The sequence below is a fragment of the Sinocyclocheilus grahami genome, unplaced genomic scaffold (assembly GCF_001515645.1).
Source record: "Sinocyclocheilus grahami isolate Dianchi unplaced genomic scaffold, SAMN03320097.WGS_v1.1 scaffold465.1, whole genome shotgun sequence".
Classification (NCBI taxonomy): domain Eukaryota; kingdom Metazoa; phylum Chordata; class Actinopteri; order Cypriniformes; family Cyprinidae; genus Sinocyclocheilus; species Sinocyclocheilus grahami.
In genome coordinates, this window is record NW_015505644.1 from 1,640,478 (window position 1) to 1,668,279 (window position 27,802).

Below are 27,802 nucleotides of genomic sequence, written 5' to 3' on the forward strand. Positions count from 1 at the left end.
TATACTTCAATAAAGTTCACTTAAAGAAAACTTACGAGTATACTTGCAGTATAAAACTACTAAACTAGTAGTTTACTGAGTTACTGAGACAAGGTGTATTAATAAAACTGCTTTAATTAGTAAACTATCAGTATACCTATAAGTTCACTTTTAGTATAGTTGCAGTACAAACTAAACATTTTGATGTAAACTAGTTGTGTACTCAAAGTTTACTACTGTTATACTTAAAGTATATTTTTATATACTAGAAAGTGGGCCAATTTAGTGCCTCAAAATGCAAAAGCAGCACTAAATATCAGGACAGTGACATTTTTCAAGTCGAACACGCCTATTATTGAACAATTGCAAACAGCAGTTAACTTAATTCACGTGACGTATGTACTGCTAGGTATCTTTGGTTTCCTCTTTTTGTCTAATTTAGATGGAAAATGTTTGCCTTTTTATCGTTTGAGTCACTTATCAAAAGTTGCTAAAAGTTGCCAAATAAATAAAACAAAATAGCTAAATTTGTTGCTAGGTGCTTTTGGAAGAAAAAGTTGCTAGGGTAATCTGAAAAGTTGCTAAATCTAGCAACAAAATTGCTAAATTGGCAACACTGAATGCATTACAATATTGCATTACTCCCTAAAAAGTAACTGATTACGTTACTTAGTTACTTTTTATGGAAAGTAATGCGTTATATTACTTTTGCGTTACTTTCGCGTTACTTTTTAAAATATGAGCAGGGCTTGATTGTTTTTAATATAAGAAGTTCTATTTATAGCAAATGTAAAAGCCCTTTCACACCAAAAAGTGTAATGAATAAACCTCAGGCTGAAGCAAAAGTAAATTCACGTCTGTAAATGTTGTTTATTTCTTTATTTTTTTTATTTATGAAACTTATCCACATTCAAGTGTTTAAAAAAAGAATGCATGAAGCTAGAATAAATTGTTTTTGTTTACAAGCAGAAACCCTGTTCTTTTGATGTTTTGTATGTTCAGATATTCATGTAACAAAATATATACAAATGAATACCTAAATAGGGACATAGTAGTATACTTCAAGTATGATGTAAAGTTCACTTAAAGAAAACTTACGAGTATACTTGCAGTATAAAACTACTAAACTAGTAGTTTACTGAGACTATACTTCAAAGTGTACTAAAAATGCGACTACAAGTATTTAATTAGTAAACTATCAGTATACCTATAATTTCACTTTTAGTATAGTTGCAGTCCAAACTAAACATTTTGTTGTGTACTCAAAGTTTACTACTGTTATACTTAAAGTTACTTAAAAGTATACTTTTTTATACTAGAAAGTGGGCCAGTTTAGTCCCAAGGAGTATTGAAATAGTACACTTACAAGTATACTACTAGTACACTGATATTTGTATACTTAAAGTATACTTAAAATATATACTTGAACTTTACTTAAGTATACTTGCTCAAATAAACTTGAAGTATACTACTTTTTAGTAAGGGTTGCTGGTTTCAGATGGATTCTTGCTCTTTTAGCTCTTTTTTTGTTCGTTCAGTATAGGGTAAAGTTGCAGAATGAAGGATCAAATATGCCACGCGCTCTTTGAAGTGGACGCATTTATTTGTATATGACAACAGTGCGCGGATGTCAGCGTTTACCCAATCACCTTTCCCAAGTTAAAAGCAACAGCAAACTTTACGCCATACGAGAAGCCCATTTAAATGCTACGGATCAATGAATGAAAGTTTGAGCAGAGGCTGTGTTAGGGCGCCTGCTGTGATGTGATTGGGCTGAGCGGCGAGCTCGTGATGCTCGGGCATATATAAAGGGCGACCTGCGCTCCTGTCATGCACGCGGCTGGAAGAAGAAATTGCTGAAGAGATCAGCCGGACAGACAGAGCCTTTATGATACTGCCCACATCACACGCATTTCCTCAACGAAGTCGCCAAGAAGACGCACCGCACAGCGCGCAAGACATAAAGGAAATCCTCTTTTATTGCCCTTCATAAAAGCCCCAGTGTCATTTAGTGAGAGATGCCGCCAAGGACCGGACTTCTGCTGCTCGCAGTGCTCATCGCCTCCGCGTATGAACTGGATCAGAACGAATCCTACTCGCCCAGGAGAGCACGCTTCTCCCACAACAGCCCCTGTAAGTAGGAAGCGTTCGGGAATGATGAGCCCGGTTGTGTGCTGACACGCATGCATCGGTGTAGGGTATATCATACGAGAGCTGTCATCTCCTCTAGGATGAGCTCTCATCCAATCCGTCTGTGACAGATGTATCAGTGAATATCACGTTCATCCTCTGACCTGCATATGAGGGACTCATCATAGCTCATGATGAGCTTCTTGTGATGCACTGAGCGCGATGAATGAATGCGAATGATGATTCCGCCGCCGCTTCCAGCCTCGAAAGCATGCAGGAGTTTCTACGTTGGGGAGAAAATGCTAGAGTTAAAACCTGTTCGTTGGTTACCTTACCACATACCGTGAAAACAGTATTAGACCTTTTAAAGACAGTACTTTTAATGTAAAATGGCACAAATTAATAAATAATTAGAACTACTCTTTAAAATTCTGTTAAAATTGTGCTTCTTGCAAGTTAAAAGTAGGCTATAAATTGCATTATTTCATTGTATTTTAATCTTTTTTTTTGTTTGTCCAGACAAGGCACTTTAAAGCAAAATTTGTTTTTACAGCAATAGCCTTTTTCTTATTAAATTGAGCAAGGCAATACAATAAAATGATGCTTAATACTACACACATAGGCCTACTGGAAAACGAAAACGTGTAGAAACAAATTTCACTCAGAAATCGCTAGCAAAATGTGGTAAGGCTGAAATCGATTTTTGTAAAATGCACTTCAGTAATCTTTGTTTTATTTACAACTTCGAAAAAATATTATTTTTTTACAGTGTGTGAACCACATTATTTACAGAACAATTGTGTATTATGTGTAGGAACAAAATACGAATCGCCTTATAATGTATTGAAATCTTTGTGCAAGCCATCATATTTGTTTCGATTTCTCCAGTCCTTTACTCCGATTCGTTGAATATATTACTAAGAGTGCTGCTATTTCCTATAACAGCACTGGGGTATAACATCACTCCCATATATTACATTTTAAAATGGGCATAATTAGACTGCAGTTACATTTTTATGGATTACATGATTACACAAGGGCAGTAAATTATTCATAATCTATCGATTCTCCTTAATTGTTCTTTTTCTCTCTCTCTTTTAAATTTCCCTTTCTAAAAAAATCCTATAATTTAGATTTGACTATAATAACAAGTTGTTTAAATAAATACATTTGAAATATTTCTGAGGAAGCTAATATTTCTGATAATTTAACAACACATTTGCATGTTCTCTGATATCTGTTAATGGTCCCAATGACATGCAGGTAAACAAATAAAATAGTTGTACTTTTAGTGTTCAAGTGTTTATTTATGATTTCATTCATTTTTTGCTTTTTATCAACTCACTAATGTAAAGTTTAGTGCATTTTATGAATAACAAATTTTTACTCTTTGTTTTTTATATCAATATGGTACGTTTAAAGTTTGATCAAAAAGTAATCTAAAAGTAATCCAAAAAGTAGTCATGCCTTAAATGAGTAACCTAGATTACTTTACTAACTACAGTTTTCATCATGTAATCAGTGATAGATTACATTTTTTAAATAAGTATATTACATTTTAAAATGGGCATAATTAGACTGCAGTTACATTTTTATGGATTACATGATTACACAAGGGCAGTAAATTATTCATAATCTATTGATTCTCCTTAATTGTTCTTTTTCTCTCTCTCTTTTAAATTTCCCTTTCTAAAAAAATCCTATAATTTAGATTTGACTATAATAACAAGTTGTTTAAATAAATACATTTGAAATATTTCTGAGGAAGCTAATATTTCTAATAATTTAACAACACATTTGCATGTTCTCTGATATCTGTTAATGGTCCCAATGACATGCAGGTAAACAAATAAAATAGTTGTACTTTTAGTGTTCAAGTGTTTATTTATGATTTCATTCATTTTTTGCTTTTTATCAACTCACTAATGTAAAGTTTAGTGCATTTTATGAATAACAAATTTTTACTCTTTGTTTTTTATATCAATATGGTACGTTTAAAGTTTGATCAAAAAGTAATCTAAAAGTAATCCAAAAAGTAGTCATGCCTTAAATGAGTAACCTAGATTACTTTACTAACTACAGTTTTCATCATGTAATCAGTGATAGATTACATTTTTTAAATAATCAACCCAGCACTGTATGCACTGTATGCACTCTCAGAAAAAAAAGGTACAAAAGCTGTCACTTGGGCGGTACCTTTTCAAAAGGTACTAATATGTACCATTTAGGTGCTAATAGGTACACTTCAGATGCTGAAATGTACCTTTAAAGAAGTGCTGAACTTACTGAAAGGTACTAAAATGCACCCTTTTGGGTCAATAAGGTACAAAGGTGTACCTTTTGAAAACTGTCCCAGTGACGGTTTTTGATCCTAGTTCAAGGGGTAGTTCACCAAAAAAATGAAAATCTGCTCCAAACCTGAAAGTTCCTTTCTTCTGTTAACCATTAAAGAATAATGTGAGTAACCAAGTTTCTGGTCCTCATTGACTACTATAGTATTTTTTTTCCATTCTATGCAAGTCAGTGCGTGACCATCAACTGTTTCGTTCAAACATTCTTCAAAATATTTTCTTTTGGGCTCAGGAGAACAACGAAACTCATACAGGTTTGGAACAACTTGAGGGTGAGTAAATGATGACAGAATTTTCATTTCTGGGTGAACTGTTCCTTTAAGGAGAATATGATAAAACCACAGATGGGATCTTCAGATAATGAAAATGTCCAATTGTAAATGAATGAACTCTCCCTGACATATTAAGGCAATTGCAGTGTCATCTCCAAATCTGCGAGGTCTAGCTGAGTCATGCATTACAGTCTGGTGTGAAACACTGACACTCAAGGGCCACAGGTTCAAGTCGGGGTCACGCGCTCCGCAAGTTGAAATCTGAACAGGTAGCTATGTAAGTGTAGAAAATGAATTATTCATTCCAACAATTCATCCTATTAGTCTGTGTGGAAAAGTGTAATATCACCTGTCGAGAACCATATGTAGGGTCTCTGATAACTTACCCAGTTGAGGTTTTACAGCACTTGATGATACACGAGTGAGTAAAAGAGAAAGCAAACACAAGACTGTGCATTGTCTATTGATGTGTATTCTTGAATCTCAAATGAGTCCTGACCTGTCGAGGCCCATCGCAGTACCCTCAAAATTGTTCGAGTGAGCCGGCCAAGCCGTATTCAAGTTTCATGAGTCACAATATGTCTAATCATCATGCCTGTTTTCCCACCACAATACAATAAGTGCTCTATGAAAGCATCAAACGCAATATCAAACCCATATTTTGTGCCTCTTCTCAGCCGTGTGCAGTGTAAGTGAAGGGACAGCCCCTGAACTGTGTGGCCCAATTAATCCGTAACTCTATTTTCCCTTGTAAGGTTACTGATGACGTCTAGGGGGTGTCCGATGATACAAAAAAAAGCCTTGCCGACACACTTTCCCTCTTATAACTCCATAAGGCCAGCAAAATCAGAGTAATTTTGTTAGTTTTTTATGTGGAAGCGCTGGAGTCCCAGCATTTTCCCTGGAAGCCATTTGGCTTAATCATACATGTGAATTAAAAATAGCCTTGAAGAGACAAAAAAGTACACTTTTTAACACTACTTACTACGGAAATAATATAGTTTAAAGTAATATACTTGAGTGTGAAATCTGTGAATTGAATGTGATGTTTTTGGACACTTACTGCATTTTATTTGCAATGAAATAGAGGTGTATTGTAGTTTGCATTTACATTGCTTAAGAGTGCTTTTTTGATCCACTTAAGTAGAACTTAAGTACATGTTTATGATATTTCTTTTTTTTTTTCTATTGTCTTTGAAATATGGTTAAAGTGTCACTGCTGAATGTACTGACAAGCATTCGTGGTAAACTAAAATATACTTTAATGTAATTTCTATCGAAACCTGTATGTTATGAAAATAAATACATTTGTATGTAATTACTTTAAATATTTTGGAAAACACTGGGACTCCAAAATCAATTACTCTGATTTTGCTGCTCTTATGGCGTTATAAGAGGGAAAGTGTGTCGGAAAGGCTTCTTTTTTTTTCCAATGATGATATATTAACTTTTGTAAATAAAATATTGAATAACACAATACATTTGAAAATATAATTAGATACTTTACATGTTCTTTAGTATGTTAGTCAACACATTAAAATAAGTGCACTTCTTTAAAGCACCACAATACTGATTTTAAATGCATTTTAAAGTAAAACTCTTAATTTGACATTATTACAAAGTGCCCTTTTAAGAAACACAGTGAGGAAAGTGCCTCTCTTTAAGTACAATTAAGCGGCCTTTTATTAAAAGTACACTACAAGTGTACATTAAATACAATTAAGCACACTTCTTTTTCACAGTAACTAGTCTCAAAGTACCCCAAGGCTAAGACTTAGGTCAGCAGGACACCTCAGGTTAGATCACATGATTTCGTTCACACCACGGTACAATTTTCCCCTGATTCTGAGAAAAGGGAAGCAGAACCACGCAGTCATGTATTCACAAGGAAAACTGTTCCACTGATAAGAGAGGCCAGTCATGGAAACATTTCACCCTCACTTGTCCTGAGGCTAACAGCGAGTGTAGGAAAGTGATCCAATTGTATTTGGTATTAAAATGAAGATGTTTATCATTTTTATGACTTTTTCATAGCTCAGGCGATGTAATAGAGTTCTCAGTTGCGTTTTGCTGAAGTATCAACTTTGTCTTGGATGCTTCTCCTTAAATTCCTTTGGAAGACTGAAACTAGAAACAACAACAATATTAATTTGAACTGTACAACTGATTTATTATTTGGAAGAATTTGATGAGAGACACCTGAGTTTGTTTTGCGATCTCTGATTTTAGTATTTTGGTGTCACGACAAAGCAGAACACAGTTTGAGATATTGTTGAGGAGACATGTGTAGCAGGGTCCATGCTGGGAGAAAAACCAGGCGAAACTTGTTTGCTGGTCTCCCAGACTGGATTGTTAGCTGGTTTTAGAGGGGTTTGGGCATCTTTTAGCTAATTAGACTGAGAGACCAACTGAACACTCAATTATTAAACCATCTAAACACCAGCTTGAACATGTTGAGAGACCACCTGACACTAGACCATCTTTTTTACTGTCTATAGAAGAAAATAGATATTAAAGACCTCACTTATGATTTTTTTCACTCTTATGGGTGGTTAGATTTGGCACTACTACTCAGCTATTTAATGCAAAATAATGCAATGTACATTTTTTATGTTTTATTATTTTTTTTTTTATTTACTTAGATGGTACAAAAATCCTAATTCCAGCCAGAAGAAGTTGAAAAATATGCATTGTACATAGAGAGCATAGCATATGCTAATTTGCTTCTCAATATTTCCTAAAAAAAAAAAAATACAATAATAAAAAATATAATAATAATAATTTCCTATTTTAAGGTTACTCCCAACTCTGGAAACATATAATTAGAAAAACATGCAATATAACAATTAACTAAAATTTGTTAAACATTCGTACAACTGATTTATTTTAAACCAGCGCTTAACCATCATTGTAAAATGCTTTGTTAAAATAAATTTGACATGTCCCTGCCATTTGTCTCTTATTATTATTATATATTTTTTATAATATTATTATTTATTAATATTTTTCTTCTTAATATTATTTTCTATAATAAATAATGACTTTTTATCTATTATGGTTATGCAGAGTCACTTACAATAAAAATAAATAGGGAGACAATTTTTTGATTCACAATCAGAAATGTGTAGCTTATTAATAATTAAAAAAGCACTTACATTAATTTATCTGTTATAATGTGTTTTATTTTAGCTGTAAAGTTTTTTATGGTCATTTTGGGGTTTTGCCATGACATTGTCTTGGTAACAAAGTTGTTAAATTGGACACAACTGTCAGGATTATGGACCTGTTTTGCCCGTTTCTGTTTCAGTGTTCCCTTATTTGGTCATGTTCCTGTTCTCGTTGTCTCATTATTAGTTGATTCCCCGCACCTGTCTGTCCCTCGTTAAGTTTAGTATAAATGTGTAGTCTGCCTCATGTTTCCTGGTTGGGTCTTGAACGTCATCCTTGTGCTCTGTCGCTTCCACTTGGATTATTAAAGACTCTCGGTTTGTGGAATCTCCACGTTCCTCCCGTAAGCAAAGTGTGACAACAACACACACACACAAAGTTTTTCACAACAAATTCACGCTAACATATTGTTTATGTCTTGCGGCTAACCTAACATCTACAGACTGGCCTCATTCCCTTCCATTGTAAGAATCTCACTGTAACCCTGATTTATGGTTTTTATACAGATAATCACTGACAAGCCGATATTATATTTTGCGGTACTCGACATTGTGCCGCAAGTGCTGTCAATAGAGTTTAACTTTTACTGAACCCAGGATTTTCCATTAATGTGCACAATGAGCAAATGGCCTTAACAGAATGTACATCTGAGATCTTGCCCTAACCTGCTCCTATGGACAATAGACATATTCACTGCATGACATTTGGGGGGTTTCTGGTTATTTCAGAAGTCTGCCTTTTGCCAGGAGCATTGACACAGCAACACACAGCCTATTTTCCTTCAGATACAGTAAAGTGAGTGTGTAGCAACAACAGCCTGTCTCTCTCTCTCTCTCTCTCTCTCTCTCTCTCTCTCTCTCACACACACAACCTTGAGGTTACTTCTCGGCGTGGCGTGGGATCCTGGCCCTGCAGGCTACAAGTTTGTGCGGCAAAGCGTTTATAGTCTTTGGCGTGGAACTGTTGGAGGTGGTGGTTTGGCCCTCTTACTCAACCCGCTGAAAGTTATTTTATTGTCACATGTAAGGGTAATGGAAACAATTGCCAAAAGAGACAGTCAGCAGAACCCAATACAGTGTGGCACACATGCCCTACACCTTTCTCTGTCACTCCCTGACTACGGGGGCAAACGCAGGGCACAGAACGCCCAGACTACCACAAGAACCCCACAAGGCCTGCTGTGGATATTCTTTATTCAGTGGGTCACAGTTCCAAGAAGAGAAAAATGGCTGGAATAGCCATAAAATTTATGGCAGAGAGTGGTGTAGAGTAATGACGCCAATGCTTGGCTCAGTTACTATATATTTCAGGGTGTCAAGTGGCTTGTCAAGCTTGTTGTTATTTGTAATTTTAAGTCGAAATTTGGCTTGCTGTCAAAATCGAATGGAACCTCATAAAATCCTAGTATTTGTTCCTGTTTGTACTATAGTTCCCCCAGACTGAGTGGTATTTAAATATCCCGTGGGCTGGGAGGTGATAATGAGAAAGTGTCCCCTTGAAAATGATCCCGTGTTCACTTGTAAGCAAGGTGAGGAATTAATTATCTTGCCTAAATGGTTTCACAATTTCATTGCTACTACACACAATGTGTTTCTCCTTATATCATTTCCCATGAGAATATGTTCCAGCATTAACTGCCCCGTTCCTCACACTGGGAGTCCAGACCGTCTCCAAAGACTGTTCCCTCAATAACCCTCAGTGGCTTTTCTCCAGGTCTTTGAGAAAGTACAAGCTGAACTGTCCAAGTAGTAGAAGGATGTTCATTTGTTTCAACGACCGAGCTGAGAATCTGAAATATTTTTTTGTCAAGCATGGGGAAAACAAATGGAAGAAAAATCCTCAGAAATGTTCAGTTTGCTTAAGCATGTTGCCAAATAATGCATAGATTCAACATACTTTGTCAGTGTCAAAAACTTATGTTTTCAGTGGACTTTCAAAATTTTTGGTAATTAAGATCTGGCAAAATACTTTTTTTTATTTTATTTTTATATGGGTGAACATTTCACAGACCGCTTTCCTCATGCATGAAATTACCCACATGCCAACAAATCAATGGCAACGTGAAACAATAATGACCCAAATCCCTCTGTAACTTATTTGCAGAAAATTGCCGTTGTTTATCAAACAATTCACGGACAGTTACGTATTCCCATAATTTTGTTATATTAGCTTTAGCAGAACCTGATTTTACCAAGTGCGACATGTTCCTGGATCAACATCTTTGTTGACCCTGGAACAACATTGTGATTAACCAATCAGATTTGAAGAACCAGTTTATAGTTTTTGTGAAGTTTGAGACTTCCAATCAGTGTTTGGTGTTTGTACATCAGTGTCATTCATCTATCATTTCCTCTGGTTTTAGGGATTACTCATGGTTAAAGTTAGGTTTAGGTGTAGGGATATGGTCAAGACAAAATTTTTGGATTAAAATGTTGTTCCAGGGTCAACAAAATATGTTGACCTAGGAACACATCTTACTCAGCAAAACCAGGACGTGCATTAGCTTTATGTTACACCTCAAATGACGAGGAAATTTATAGCAACGTTAATATTACTAAGCCAGTCCCCAAACTCATTCTCTCAAATGTCTTGGGTATGCAAAGCATTCGCAGCTTTTATGGATGGATATTGAGTACAGCAGTTGCGTTCCGGAAGTCAAAACTCCATTCATTTTCTCCATGGGGAAATTGATTTTTAACAATAACTGATCAACCTTTAAAGACAGACCTGTTGTACAATCAATAAACTGTGAGGTTGTTAATTGATTGCACATGTTTTTGTTGAACCCATCTGTTGTTCAGTGTTAACTGAACTTCTTTTTAAAACAATCCTGTTTAATAGTGGAATTCTTGGTGAAAAACTACATTGCCCATGATGTAATACTGTAAAGAAAATTCCACCAATCAGAGTCACAGCGAGCAAATCATGCCAGACAAGCACTTTAGCCCACTCCTCCTCAAGGGATCTAAAATAAGGTATAGCAGAATAAAGCATTAATATGTGCTTTATAAGTACTACTAAACAGCCAATCTGCTAGTAATAAACATACTAGTAAGCAACTAGTTAGTCATTAAATTAAAGTGTTACCACCACATTTTTTGCGTCAAATTTAAAGTTTGCACTGTGGTGAATCCTCTCATAGCTGGTTGGTTGGATCATGGTTTATAACGCTTTAACAAAGCCTTTTTATAAATATTCTATGGGAGAAATGAATGGGAAGAATACTTCCGGAACTAGCACCAGCTAAAATGTGGGTGGGCACTAATGCATTCTATATGGGTACCTATACCTATATATCATACAGTATATACTGTATATTGCCAAATTTGGTTTGGACTTAACAAATATTACTTGAAATACATTTATGCTTATAAAAAGAAGAAATGTGCTCAAGACTGCTCTCTAGATTCTGCTAATGTTCTTGTCAAAATGGTCTAACGGTGATTTTGTTTTTGCAGCGGATGTGGCGCGCTGCTTGAACAGTGCGCTCCAGGTGGGCTGCGGTGCCTTCGCCTGTCTTGAAAACTCAACGTGTGACACAGATGGCATGCACGACATCTGCAAGTCCTTTCTCTACAGTGCTGCTAAATTCGACACTCAGGTATGTACGTTTGTATACAATTCAAGCCAAAGAACAATAAAGATATATCAGTTCATCAATGAATACACAATATCCTATTGAAGTCAAAGGCGCCTTCTCAGCAGACAGTAGGAAGCTAAGAAGCAATGGGATTGGATGAATCCTGTCAAATGAATGCGGTTGAATTCCACTGAGATCTGAAAGTCCCGATGGGAGCTATTCTTTTCAAAAGTTCTTATTACAAAGTGATTCATAAACGCTTTCTTAATTGATGGTCTTATATAGACTCACATTATATCACAATAAACGTTGCCTTAGTGAGCTGAACGCCAGTTTGACCTTAAAACAAATTTCTTATTATCAAGTTAATACTTTATGAATGAATCTTTGAAATGAACTGGTTCAAAAAAAATTAGTTGTTTGAGAACCATTACTACTTTTTAATGGCCAAGGTTCCACTTAATTATAAGATGGACTGAAGTCACAGTTCAGGCCTGTGCTTGACTTATGGTTTCCTGTTCATTTTGCAGGGCAAGGCTTTTGTGAAAGAAAGCTTGAAGTGCATCGCCAATGGCATCACTTCCAAGATCTTTCTAACAGTCAGACGGTGCTCCACCTTCCAGAGGATGATTTTGGAGGTTCAAGAGGAGTGTTACAGCAAGCAGGATATTTGTACAGTGGCCAAATCAAACCCAGAAGCCATTGCAGATGTGGCTCAGCTTCCCAGCCACTTCCCCAACAGGTAAGACTCCTGAACAAGATGAAAAGACACAAAAAGGGTTTCAGAGTTGTTGACCAAACTATCATGCTAGATTTAGGAATTAATCTAAATCAGTTAGGTGGTATATATTTTAAAGTATAAAACATTAAGTATATTTAAAAAATTTACCTGCAGATAATATAATATTACTGAAATAAAAGGCCACTTAAGTATATAAATAGTACACTTGCATGACTATGTTTCTGAACACAACTTAAGTAGACTTTAAAAAGTGCACTTTTAGTCATCTGAAATGAAAAGTTTTACTTTAAATTAGATTTTAAATCAGTAATTCGTTATTAATAAACTTTTGTCATGATATAAAAAGTACACTTATTTTGATGTGTTGACTAACATACTAAAGCACATGTAAAGATTATATATTTAACTGTAGTGTGTTATTCAATATTACATTTAAAGTGAATATAATTTAAATTGACAAAAAAAATACACAGAAGTTTCAACAGAAATTACATTAAAATATATTTAGTTACCATAAATGCTTGTCTGTACATTCAGCAGCACATTTGAAAATGTTTAAACATATTTCCAAGACAATAGAAATTTCTGTCAGGACCACTATCGTCAAAGATGATTGACAAATAGCATACAGTTTGGATTGGCGGTATGGTTCTGTTCTGGGCAAGAACTCCCTGCGAATCCATGCAGCCTAGCATGGATGAGAGCAGGGAGAGCAGCGATAACCCCCCAACCCCCCCCCCACCGGGTAAACAGAACAGAACTAACATAAATGTATTGCAGATATCGTTAAAGTTCAATAATGTAATGTACACATTTTAGAATTAGTCTGATTCAAAGGAGAATCAGAAGGCTGAATCCTGACTGACAGAGGAGGAGTTGGGGATGGAGGAGGGTAATTAGCTATTGAGCAATGCGAAAACTGCTGATAATACTGAGGGACCTTATATATGAATGCTTAGATAGGTGTCGTATTCCCACTAGGTTGATGGGGATCAGCTGAGAGTCAGCTGATGCGAGCTTGACTAACGTGACCTGCCAGAACTAACGCTACGCTTGATGATTATTAAATTGCATAGAAATATGTACTTAAGACGGTCAAAAAACAGCTACTTGCATTTGTTCTAGGGCTGTCAAATCAACTGTTTAATAATGTAGATAGTACTCCTTAATCGTTATCTATCATGAGCTTGCTAGAAATCAGACTGATTTTGTGGCAACAACCAACATTGTAAAAAATAATTATTTGTAAGGCATTCAAAAAATATAAATGGTCTTAACATGTTCATTTTGAATTCTGTAGCTTTCTGATGCTGCTTAACCCGCTAATTTGTTGACGCACTGGCTCAGCGTGAGTTTTCTCTGTCTCGCCGCAGGTTTTATGGGAAACTACTACAGAGTTTGATGGAGTGTGACGATGAGACGGTGGACCTGGTGAGGGCAAATCTGTTGACCCGATTAGGGCCCGAGATCACCATGCTCTTCCAACTACTGCAGAGCAAGCCGTGTCCGTCTGCTGCTGTACCTACTGGAATGGAGACTCGTGGTGGGTGGCGGTGGTCTGTCAGTCCCCATGGATACAAGATCCAGCCAAATCTACGCAACAGAGATGCCTCGAACCTCTTTGGCAAGAAACGCAACATTGGTGACAGCTCTTAACTTCAGACCAATTTGCCAGTCCAAACTTAGCCATCGTGCACACATACACAAACGCAAAGTGAAAACACACACGCATAAAAAAAGAAAAAAGACAAAACAGTGGTTTATTTTCCGAGGCTATACAGGGACACATTCCTTCTCAACTGGAAAAACGCATGCACCAGTGCGAAAACATCTCGAATGTCCAATTCTATGTTTATCACTTCATATTCTACGAGTTTTACACGTTCGAGGGGAAATCGGCCTGTAGGTCGAGTCAAGGTCATCCAGCGGGAGTCATCTAGGCCATAATGTAGAGAGCTCAGATAAACTTATTTCCATGAAAATATCTCTAGAAACAAAAGGAAAATACTATCGGTAAAAAAAACAATAAATAGCCATTTGTATATGAAATATATCTTACAGAGATTACAGCAAATAAAATGTATGTGTATATAAATAACTGAATCTAGCATTGATGTGAAATAGTTGGCATGTGTTATAGAAATAAGAGTGTACTATTTATTTATTAACAGATATTTTACTACTACTTTAGCTGTTAATCACAAATTGCCACTAGCCTTTTTGTGAAACTCTCCCATTTGGCGAGAGCTATCTTTAAATATCGATGTGCAGGAATTCATTAAAATACCAAAAAACTCAAGTTCACTTCAAACGCCGTCAAGTACAGCAACAGTAGATGTCATCGATCCACACTGGACGACCAAACATTATTTATGAAACGAGTTAGAGATGCACAGGAAGGGACCGACAACTTCTCTTTGCATTCCTTCAGCTTCATTCTGTAGACCTACAGGAGCTTCTTTTTTTTTTTTCACTGTTCGCAAACATTTTCTTAACTCTTGGATCACCTCTCTACTTATTATCTGTTCAAGTAGTGCAGTGCAAATAAACTGAGAGGAAGTTCAGTTCTAAGCCCTGAGCGCATTGTTAGCGCTACGTCTAAACACATATTTTGGCCAACTTATTGGACAGATGAACAAATTACTCCCTGGTGAATATGACATGCAGAAGTGAGTTCAAGCGCGCTGTTCCCAGCGTCGCTGAGTCAAAAACGAATATAAATAACCTAGATGTCTATTTAAAAACGTATGAATTGAATGATTAATATTTATTTTCTTACTATATTATTTAAATGTTTATTTTATTACATTTCTTTGGGCAATATCAGTTCATTCAGCAAGCATCGGTTTACAGATATAGTGCTTTTTTAATTGCTTCGGCATCCATTTTTGGGAGCTATTTGAAATTTAATTAATCGATTGCTTATTTAGTCATTCTGAGTTGACTGACCCATGTAATGACTCTGTGCTGGTCATGGGCGAATGTTATATGGGACCACTATAATGCAAACTTTGTCAAAAGTTTATCGAGCATTGCCACATGCTGTGTATACATTCAGGGTTAATCAGCTATATAGTGTGTATATATATATATATATATATATACGTTAGCTTTAACAGAGTAATTGACATCCAGTATTCATAGCGCTGTCGTTAATGCGGTTTACGTGAGCCATTCTCGACACTATGCAATATACAACGTTTCCAAAAGGCCTATTTCTCTCAGAGTGTTTACCCAGGGTGAATGGGGAAGATCTCTCTGTAAGAGCTTCTTGGGGAAGTTCAGATTAGTAAAGACTGGAGGGCAGTGTATGGCTTGGGAACGACTAAGGAGCTAGGGCCAAATCCAATCAAACTACCGCAAAACCACTTTTTGACTATTCCCGTCCAAAAATAAATTCCATAGCAAAGAAGCCATTTCACCACTGAGTGATTTAACCATTCAAACGACCAATCTGCATCGCTTAATATAACCTGATTTGTTTGAAAAACACAGGCTAGCCATTAAACGGCTTGTTTTATGGTGAACTCGCACTGGCGCCGTATTGGTACTGTGGTGATAATACAGCAGTTTGATTGAATTGGACCCAATGAGAAATGAGAGAGCAGAACTGGAGAGGGCAGAATGACTGTTTTTACTTAAACCAAATGATCTGCAAATCTAAAAGTAATTCACCAAACTATGCAATAATCGCTAGAAAGGTTGCAAACTAAAATCCATTCTATCGAGCCCTAAGCGGAAATGGGGCCGTTTAAGTTTTGAAACTAAGCAGCAGTAGCTTTTTTTCTTCTCCCATATGAAATCAAATCCCCAGTCCCCAGTAATCCTTTGTTCCAGTCCCCCCTCCCCCACCCTCTTTGTTTCGCGTTCCTGTTTCTGGCCACCTTTTCTGTGTGTGTATATATGTGTATTTATAATAATATATGCACTTTCCGTCTTACAGGACCACTATCAAAGGGCATTGAAGCATAGTTAGATTCTGCTCAGAAACACAGAGTAGCTGCTGCATTCTTGTTGAACAGACAAGGATGCAATGGCAAAGTGAGGATTTTTTTTTGTTTGTTTGTTTGGGAAATACGGTATGATATCGCAATCTATTAAACACCAAGGAAGTACCTGTACCAAACAAAGCTGCTAAACGGATTTCCAGCCCCACTGTGTTACGTCAAAGCTATTTTTCCAATACAATCCCACCGGTTTGTCCAGCATTCACTGTGTGTGAACATTTTCAAACTAAATGACCAGTGACTCAATTATGCATTACCATTTTCATGCACTTCTGGTATCTCAGCAACAAGGTGTCCATACCATCTCCAGAGAAACAGCAGCAAGTGCAGATGCTTGCTTTAGCCCAGGTCAGAGACATTTGATGTCTAAAAAGATGCTGGTGAACTACTCTTAAGTAGCATTAAAGTTGCAATGCTGTTCGGAAGGTTTGGCCACTCTTGTCCTGATCGCATCTTTTCTTCCGTTACTGAAAGGGCGTTGTACATTTAAATGTAAATGTATGTTATGTTGTTAAATTATTACAATGCAATTGTTAGACTGCTGTGGATATAAGGCTTTTTTCTCTCATTGGAAGCCTCTGTCATGTAGCTCACCATTTTCTTCATATTGTGATTCAGAGAATTTTCCAAAAAAGTAATGGATTTTGTAAACTTCAGAGAATGTATATTTTATCAAATGTCTGTATTTGGTGCAAAGGGGTGCCTACGGCGCTGAAGGTTTAGTGCAGCCCTCTGGTCATTTGAACTTGAACAGCATTGTGCCCTTATCACGATTTATGGTGGATTAGCAAAGCTTGGAGACTGACCCTTCTTGTTGCCAAATTTAAAGTTTATATAACCACTGCCTCAAGGAAACATCTAGACTTAGAATCGAATTGAACGTTATTTGCCTGCGTTATAGAAATAGTATAGAATGTAGAGTGGGAATGATTGGAAAATTATGTTCTGTGTGATCAAATTGTCCCAATCAGACATGTTTCAGGTTAGTTTAGTACTTAGTTGATACTGTCATTATACGTCATAACCAGAAAGATCAGGATGCACTACAATAGAAGCGATCTGGTCGTGCAGGTCCTTCATTGTCTCAGATTCACCAAAAACTGGTGATTTCTCCTCTTTGATCCAGGGCCCTGAGGACTATAGGCTACACAAGCCATTAAACTGTATGGTACTCTCTCCTCTCAAAACTTGAAACCACTTATATCACTCATATTCCTGTTTATGTTCAAGATTCAATGTTTTTTCTTTTCTTTTCAAATGCAGTATGAAACCAAAATAGGAAAATATTGTTTTGCAAGGCATTCTATTTAAGGCATTCTCTCTTGTTTTCATCCCTAATGTTACACATGATGGAGATTTGTGATTGATTTGCACTTTATACTGAGCCCATATACATATATACTTGTGTATATGTGTTGGGGTTTCTTTCTGTGCTGACAGGTCAAAAAAAAAAAGAAGATACAAATACATCAACTATGTGTCTTTTACTGTGTAATAATAAACTATGATCAGATCTGGCATATGATATCTAATTTTGCGTTTTTATTAACCAAAGAATGTATATTTGCTAAAGTATTGGATGCATGAGGTGCAGTGTTGTTTGTTACATTCATCATGAGCAAGTTAATGAGCTCCTATTATAACCCATATATTCTAAATGGTACAATGTTAGAAACTTGGCTTGGGTACAATGAATTGACTCAAGTAATGATATAACATAATCCTAGAACAATCTTAAAGGGGTAATTTACTGCTGGCTGATGGGGTTTTAAAGAAAGCCAATTTATACAAAATCGTTGCTGCACGACTTAAGAAAACAATGAAGAAGGAATGTAGTGAAAAAAAAATAACACCCATAATGCACTGGGCTCAAACTGACTATACATAATTGGGGATACAAAAATGCAAAAATACAATCTGCAGTTTTCACAAAAGCTGTCAAAAGTCATCCGGTTAATGCATAATTTTCTTCATACTACAGATAACAATACAACATTGGCTGAAAATCAGTGAAATTGTACTTAAACAAATTGCACCTTGAGTACATATGTATGGGCAACATAACTGCTTCCCTGATTTTTGTCTAAGAACACATGAAAGATGATGCCAAAGTATTTAATAAGATTTTCATTTCAAGCATTTAATTAGAAATTAAAAACATATTCAAGAGCTGCAGTCTTTGCATGTATGAATTGCATTTGTATATATGCATTACAAGCAGCTGTAACTGTAACTGTTACATTGAAATACAAGTCAAAATCAATCCGATATTAAAGTGAACTCTAATAAGGTGAATGGTTTCTGTTTGTTTCCCAGAGTATGTAAGTTTGGTGAGTGAGTACAAAATCAATGAAAACGTATGGGCAACATAACTGCTTCCCTGATTTTTGTCTAAGAACACATGAAAGATGATGCCAAAGTATTTAATAAGATTTTAATTTCAAGCATTTAATTAGAAATTAAAAACATATTCAAGAGCTGCAGTCTTTGCATGTATGAATTGCATTTGTATATATGCATTACAAGCAGCTGTAACTGTAACTGTTACATTGAAATACAAGTCAAAATCAATCCGATATTAAAGTGAACTCTAATAAGGTGAATGGTTTCTGTTTGTTTCCCAGAGTATGTAAGTTTGGTGAGTGAGTACAAAATCAATGAAAAAGTTGCATAAAGTTGCTTTATGGCTGCAGCAAATGCATATGTACAGCCATATGTGTACAGCAATTTACTGTAATTACGACTTAACGGTAGTGGGCTCCAAAGTCACAAAAAAAGCAAAACTACATACAGTACGGTTGCTTTAATAGATCTCGCCTGCATTTCCCAAAAGCATTGTAAGCCTAAGTAGATTGCACAAATGGTCTCGACAATTTAATTAGGCTTATGATACATTTGGGCATGAGCATCATGCCATTAGCTATGTTTCCATGCAAAGTTGCAAATTTAACTTATGCACAAAATTGGAATGTTGCATAAAACATTTGCGAATAAAGCACCGTTTCCATCCAATGAGTCAAAGAGAACGACCGAATGACCATAACAACATTTCAGATGCTTTGCAACAAGATTAGTCCTCTGGTTAGTCAGGATATTCCGTCCCATCATGCAAAGTATGTGACTTTTTTAAAGCGCATGGAGGAATTTATTTAATAATTTTTTTTCCATCTGCCATTATTCAGTTAAACCCTTTTTTAACCTCAAGCAAACCTTTTTGACAATTATTTATTTGGCGTTTCCATCTCTCATTTCTGATGCAATACTTTAAAATGTGAATAAAAACAGGGTGATGGAAACAACTATTGTCCCATTGGCATTTTGGAGAAGGCCCATTTCTGAAGGCCCTCTGTGCACAAGTGAGGTTCATATAGAAAATATTTGCTCTGGAAGAACTTAACTAGTCTGCACTAAGCCCAGATCTGAAAAGGATCTGGAAAGCTTTTTCGGATGAGTGGAATCTCTAAAGGGAAGGATTTATGGGTTCGGTTTAGAAATCAAATGCTCAACAAGGACATATAGTCTAGGTCTAGAGTAGTATAAATGGATGGACAGTCGTGCTTTACAATATTATGAAATGAGCTTCTGCTCGACACTCATAAAGATGCTTAAAATACATGCTGAGTGTGACCAATCTGCAACAGGACCTCTTGTCCCCGAAGAGAGACAAGGGGTGCTCATGCCTTCAGAAATGAACTTTCTTAAAGTCACTTCACAAACGAGCTGAAACTGCAAAGTGGTTTGGTTCTGTTCTCTAAAGAGGCCTGAGGAAAGGAAGCGAGTCGTGCAAGGGAGACGAGCTGAAGCGAGGCGGAGCGAGGCAGCAGCTATCTCTAGCAGTGGGGAGGGAGATAATTTCATGGTAATTTGGATGAGTCCTGAAGGGTTTTTCTCATTTTCTGCACAACTCACAGGAGTAGGTGATGCGGCAGCTTGGGCTCAACATTGATTCAGTCATGTTCCACTTATTTAGTCATTCACTTAACTCACTCACTTGCAAACGTCCTAAGTAGATTATCATGCCAGGAGCGACAACTATTAGCAGCGACTCAAGCATCATGAAAGCTGCTGCATACATTTGATTCTCAGAATCCTGGATGCTCTTCCAGCTGGAATATAGTTGACTTTTAACCCCACCAGCGCTGACTTTCATTTCACCACACTGGCGAGATGTGTATTGCAGTCTCAACTGTTGGGTTGCAATGCAAAAATTAAGGAGGCTGCATTGCTGAAATGAAAACTGGGATATTTCTACTTTGGCATTCATCCATACGTATTCATTTAAAAAATCACAAGAGGGTATTACTGATATTTTATGTCCTAAAATAAAACATGAACATATCTTGAGCTTGTGTCAAACTCAGACTTTATTCCAGACATTAACCACAAACCCATTCAAAAACCCACTGACTTGAGGACGATGGTACTGAAGTGCTAAACTCCTCGTTTCCAGGTTTCAGCCTACAAAATAGGCTACAGTATATCATCCCTGCAGCACTCTTTTTATTATTATTATTTTTCTAGACATGTTAATCTTATATTTTCTCTAAATGTGAATCGGACATTTTCTCTAAATGTGAATCTGACATTTTCTCTAAATGTGAATCTGACATTTTCTCTAAATGTGAATCTGACATCAAGGGAATTGTTTGCTTTGAAACAGAACTGAAGGGAAAGACAGAAACTCAAAAGGTCAATGATTGTGATATTTTAATGGACGCTGAGAAGATTTAGATAGGATGACTATCCATGAATTCATCCATTTTCTATACTAGCTTTATCCTCTGTAGGGTCAAAAGGAGTTATGATTGTTTCACTGAAATTTCTATTGTTATTGGGGACCATTCCAGTTTCCATTTTACCATGGTAAATATAATACATAGTATTATGAACTATGGTAATCACATTGTTGTAGGCTGACTACTCTCAATAACATTCAATATTATCAACACACTTAAATGTTATTAACTGTAAAGTCTCTTCAAAGTAATGTACTGCATCCTTGTTCTCCTCAAACTAGACTGCTAGTCTACTGAGGATGGCATTGTCACATATCTATTAAGACAATAAGTTAGCTACTACAACTACTACATAATTACACTGAATAAATTCAACATCGTTACACACAGAAAAAAATAGTACCCTTTCTACGCTAGTACATTTTAGGTACTAATATGTACTTTTAAGTTACTAATATTTACCTTTAAGTTACTAATATGTACCATTTAGGGGTAAATAAGGTAAAAAGATGTACCTTTTAGCTCTTGTACCTTAAGGTAGCTGCCTCAGTTACAGCTTTGTATCTTATTTTCTGAGAGTGTAGTCCATTTTCACTGGAAAAACTAACATGAGAAAGCAGAGGAAGAAGGTGGATTTGAAGCTGCTATAGCAAGCATCGCCCTCTGTTGGTCAAAGCAAACATCACATGATTGAGACAGGAACCTGTAGCCTGCAGCATTATATATCACATTCTGCTGGCTGTTTTGGATGTTTTCTTTTAATAATATTGGTTTTGTATGATAAACCATACTGTATTGGGTCGCCACTTTAGCTTTATGTCCAATAAAACTTGAAATAAAAGCAGCTGAGAATCAGGATATTTTCTCATTAGCAGTACCCAGAAAACAAATATTGCTTATTTTCCCAAAGGAGAAGACATTTGGATTTCAGGCTAGTTCTTAAAAAAGTACCAAACACTCAACAGCAAAATAAATGGTGTAGCTAGTACATAGCAGACATTCATACTACACACATGGACTAGCAGTGGCTTATATAAGAGGCCTTACGCACACATACACACACGCACGCGCGCACACACACACACTTTAACTGACTGCTGTGCCACTTATGTGCTGCTTCTAGTGAAGTGAGAATCAATGAAGCCAGTTAATTGAGATATGGAGGCTTGTGTCAATTGAAGTGAAGAGCTGACGGGGGTCTGTGCACTTAGAATGCATTCACCAGGCCACACAGACCATTTATTGAAAATATACTGCAAAAATAAATAAATAAATGGAATTCAGAATCCTCATGCATTGACGTAAATGTGTGTGTGTCTGCGCATGTGTGTGTGTCATATTTTGATAGAAATATACATACATGTATATATATATATATATATATATATATATATATATATATATATATATATATATATATGTATGTATATTTCTATCAAAATATCAAAATAACACATGCGCAGACACACACACATTTACGTCAATGCATGAGGATTCTGAATTCCATTTATTTATTTATTTTTGCAGTATATTTTCAATAAATGGTCTGTGTGGCCTGGTGAATGCATTCTAAGTGCACAGACCCCCGTCAGCTCTTCACTTCAATTGACACAAGCCTCCATATCTCAATTAACTGGCTTCATTGATTCTCACTTCACTAGAAGCAGCACATAAGTGGCACAGCAGTCAGTTAAAGTGTGTGTGTGTGCGCGCGTGCGTGTGTTGTTGTGAAAAAAGTCATATGGGTATGAAACAACATGAATACATTTATTTATTTATTATTTATGTTTAATTTTTTTTAATTATTATTATTTTTCTGAACAAGCCCTTTAATTACTTCCCAGTTGTGTCATAAAATTATTGGCTCATTTGTTAAATATTTATCCTAAAATTCCTTATAAAAATAGACCCAAACTAGCTAATTGTTGACATACAGTAATGGCTTAAGCAACGTCACTCTTATTACGGTTATACTCAATCCTCTCCTTTTCACCTTCTGACAACCAGAATTCATCACATGTCACTGTACTGTATGCATGGTGAACATCTCTGCGTGGATGAACAGCCATCATGCAAAAAAAATGAAAAATAAAATAAAATAAAATCTCAGTCCTGCCAAGACCTTGTCATTTCAGTAGACAACTCAACCATCTCACCCACACAGAAAGCCAAAAACCTTGGTGTCACACTGGACAACAAGCTGTCACTTACTAAGCACGACATGACATGCCCATTCCTCCTGCAGACAGAGCAATCTTATGTTGGCTTGTTTCTTTTTGCCAGGCTGTGTTGTCTTCATCTTCATTAGCAGCACAGTTTTGCATTTCTACTGTTGTGCAATGCACTAGGAGCGTCTTCCTAAATGGCTTAAAGGTACAGCTCACCCAAAAATGGAAATGCTGTCACTTACCCTCATCACAGAAGAAAGAAGGTCATACAGGTTTGGAACAACATGACAGTGAGTATATGATGACTGAATTTGCATTTTTGGGTGAATTAAAGGTTCCAAAAGGGGTTGCGTTCACAGTGATGCCACAGAAGAACCATTTTTGTTTCCTCGAAGAACCTTTCAGTGATAATTTCCTAAAAGAGCTGATATTTTAATAATCTTAAGAACCTGCTTCCACTAGAAAGAACCTTTTGTGTAATGGAAAGGTTCTGTGGATGTTAAAGGTTCTTTGTCGAACCATTAATGCCAATAAGGAACTTTTATTTTTAGTGCATGTAAATGTATAAATGAATGTGGATGGAATGCCGTAGGTCAGATCCTTTGTTCTTAGAAGAAATTGATGAGAAATGTTTGAGTTCACATTGAAATGACTTTTAATTGCACACTTTAGTGTCTGATCAGAGTCTGAGACATTGTTGAGATCTCTTCTGAAACTGTAGAGGAGACAAGAGATTACTGGGCTCAGTCTCTTATCAGAATAATCTGAGAACCTGGAGATGTAAGCAAAACCCTCGATTTTCTCCCATTTAATCCTATTTCTGTCTTGGAAAAACAGTTGAGGTAATGAGGATCCATAAGTCTCGTGACAGAAGTGTCATCATACCTTTTCATATATGAAAAGTTCTTTGAGGTACCAAAAATTGTTCTTCTATGGCAGGGGTGGCGAACTCCGGTCCTGGAGAGCTGCAGCCTTGCAGAGTTCAGCTCCAACCTTAATTAAAACTCACCTGCCTGTAGCTTTCTAGTAACCCTTCAGACCTTGATTAGCTTGTTCAGGTGTGTTTGATTAGGGTTGAAGCAAAACTCTGCAGGGCTGAGGCTCTCCAGGACCGACGTTCGCCACCCCTGTTCTATGGCATCACTGTGAAAACCCCCTTTTTGGTATCTTTAATTCGCCCAAAAATGCAAATTCAGTCATCACTTGAATTCACCAACCTGTATGATTTTCTTTCTTCTGTGATGAGGTAAAAGGTCTGCTACTGATGCCCCCCCCCCTCAAAAACTTCAACAAAATTAAACGAGTGACGTCCTTGGTTGCAACAAAATGATTAACATTCGGTCTGCACGCATATATTGTCATGGAAATGAAGTGGAGGCAGCTCAGCAGCAATGAGGAGTCAGCCGCAGGGGAGACAGACAAGAACCGTAATGAGAGATAATGTTTTGTTATGTGTTAAATCACTGGCATCTCCCTGAAACTGGAGAGAGGATTTCTCAAGCGTTCTCCTTATCTTCTCAATTGCTTTTTTTTCAACACGTTATACTTTCTGTAACACTGGCAAGCATCTCAGCTTGGCTTAAACTCATGACAGTGCAGCACTTAAGGTGGGGAATTAATGACAAAAGAATGTTAGGAGGCCAGTTGAATGCCTCATGTGAACGATGCTCCTTTTTACAGGTGCCAGTCTAACGCTTTATTAGAAGTTTGCTTCTTTTTACATTCTGAAGTCTGTTTCGTCATAATAAGACTTTTGCACCCTCTTCTGGCCGGACTGAAACTAGCTGCAGCAGCAAGCTACATTTCACAAATGGTCTCCCACCAGTGTACTGACCAGGCTCTGGCCTGCTTAGCTTAATGAGGAACCAGACTCTACCTACTGCATGCCACAGCAACAGTACGTAGTCTGTGTATTAATGAAGCTGCTCTAATAGAGGGGTAGCGCATCCTGACAAGCTCAATGCGGCCATCAGGATGCATGCAACAGCTGCATTTGAAGTCCGTGCCTTAATTAAGCTGCACTAATAGCTTCTTTAAGGCACAGAATACGAATGCTGCTGTTGCATTCAGTAGGCAGAGTCTGTTTCCTCAATAAAGCTACATTTACAAAACTGATATTAGGAAAATTGTGATTTTAGAAGAGAAGCTTAAAAAAAATAGAAGAAGACAAATGCATGGGTCCCAAATATTATAAATTCTAATCAAGCATATGGTGTACTAGAGATATAGCAGACACAGTAGCAAGCATTAGAGACATAGTTTGGTAAATAAAAGAAATAGGTAGAGAGGGTTTTTTATTCAGTATGGATTTAGAAAAGGCTTTTGACAGGGTTTAACATAAGTATATATTTGATCTAATTAAACAATTTGGTTTTGGTAGGAATTTTGTAAGGTGGATGAAATGTTTTTATAATGGTATTATAAAGATCCATAAGACAGGGATGTCCTTTATCAGCATTATTATATACATTAGTTGCTGAACCATTAGGGATAGCAATTAATGCAGAAAAAAAATCAAAGGTTTTTCAGTAGAAAATCATGAAACAGAACAAAAAAATGTTTCAATGTGCGGATGACACTACTCTATTTTTAAAAGATTTTAACAGTGTGGAAAAGGCGATGGGAATTTTTGACAAATACTGTGGAGGAAAAGGGGCAAAAGTGAACAAAGAAAAAACTGAATATATCAGAATGGGAAAAGTAGAAGTCCCACAGAGAAATTGGCAATTCAAAGAGCAGAAAAATAATATTACAATTTTAGGTGTTACACTTGGACATAATGAAGTAAAAACAAGGCATGTTATTTGGGATGGAGTTTTATTTAATATGGAGAAAAGATTGAACTTTTGGAAACAGAGGGGATAGTTTTTAAAAGGAAAAGTTCTTGTTTTGAATACTCTTTTTTTATCTAAAATGTGGTATGTGTTAAGTGTTGTTAGTTTACCTATTTGGGTGTACAAGATAATAAAAACGTTAGTCTTAAAGTTTTTATGGGATGATAAACCATTGCATACGATACAATTACTGGAAAGGTAGAAGAGGGAAGACTTGGACTTGTATCCATGGATAAGAATGAAGAGTATGAGAATTAAAACACACAAAAAGGTTCTAAATGATAACATTCCATGGAAAAGTGTAATAATAAATGTGGACAAATGGGAGATGATTTCTTATGGATATATTTTAAAGATAACATGATAGTGGATATACCGGAATTTTATAAGGAGGTTTTACGAGCATGGAAAGCTTTTAATGAAAATGTTTACATTGAGCTTAAAGGTCCAAGACAGTACTTGCAACAACACTTCTTTTTGAAAATTAAAAGCAAAAAACAAATGTTTTATGAAAACTGGTTGAATGCAGGTTTTAGACAAGTGAAGGATATTCTATATGAAGTAAAACCATGTCTGCATTTGTGATCGGAGAAATGACAAACAACAAGCGCTACTCTACACTGCTCAAAACTCGCGTTTGAATCGTCAGTGGCAAATCCTTTAAATGAAAACGTACTTACAGTCTGTGAGTCAGAACAGCCGGCATTGTAGTCTACTCTCCCAGGATCAGGAAACAGTCCTCCATAAAATGTGCTGCACACATCTGAATATTTGGGTTGAACTGTTCTGGAACAGTGTCGTAAATACAACTTAACCACTGATTTCTAGTCATGTCCTCTTTTGGAAGGCCAAACACAGTATTTTCGCTTTCACAACAAAATGCACAGCGTCACACACGGCGGGCTAGAGTGAGCGGCGGCGGGCTAGAGTGAGCGGAGGTCGGCGGATTCGACGAAGGAGCGTCCAGCAGGCTTGCGGCAACCACATGTGACGACCCCGGGCTGGACTCCGCTTCGTCCACGGTGAAAGCCGATCCGGTGATCCACAGCACTAAGTTGATGTATTTCCTCAGCGACCAGCACGGATCAGCTCTAGGCATGACGAAGAGGATATCGTCCTCTTTTGAGACGTATACTACTAGTACACTGATATTTGTATACTTGCTACATAAAGTATACTTAAAAATATACTTGAACTTTACTTAAGTATACTTAATAAAATAAACTTGAAGTATGCTACTTTTTGGTAAGGGTTGTCAGGATGTGCTACAACTCTATTAGAGTAGCTTTATTAAAGCACAGGCAACGGATGTAACTGTGGCATGCAGTAAGGAGGGTCTGGTTCCTCACTAAAGCCAAGCAGGCCAGAGCCTGGTCGGTACACTGGCGGGAGACCATTTGTGAAAATGTAGCTTGCTGCTGCAGCTACTTTTAGTCCAGCCAGCAGGAGGTGATCATTCCCTGACTTGAATGGGTGCAAAAGTCCTAGTGTAATGACGCAGACTTTAGACTGTGAAAAGGAGCATCCTTCTGATGAGGCAAAAAAAAAAAATCAAATTCGTAATTGAGGTGGGGAATTCATGACAATGTGGAATTCCTTCTATCGTTCAAATGATTCACTAGGTGTAAACAGCACATTACTGCTCATTTGGTATAAATAGAACAGCAAAAACTATATTTAAGGTAGACTCTTACACTTCTTTACTAATGTCAGTTCATTTTCTTCTAGAGCTTCTAATAGTGTATTTGAGCATTTTGAGTCCTCGGCCTTCCTCTCCAGCAGGAGGCAGTGATCATTAAGTTTTGTGATGGACTTCCGCCTGTGTTGCCAGAATA

General features: G+C 36.7%; 1 protein-coding gene across 1 annotated transcript; it reads left to right on the forward strand.

Annotated features, from left to right (window-relative positions):
• The first annotated feature begins 1,832 nt into the window (after window positions 1-1,832).
• Window positions 1,833-14,286, forward strand: LOC107553168 (stanniocalcin-like). The gene is made up of 4 exons (XM_016235301.1): window positions 1,833-2,112; window positions 11,359-11,501; window positions 12,011-12,222; window positions 13,596-14,286. Exons 1-4 carry the CDS (start codon window positions 1,998-2,000, stop codon window positions 13,876-13,878), a joined length of 753 nt encoding a protein of 250 aa, XP_016090787.1. The 5' UTR covers window positions 1,833-1,997; the 3' UTR covers window positions 13,879-14,286.
• Window positions 14,287-27,802: the final 13,516 nt, after the last annotated feature.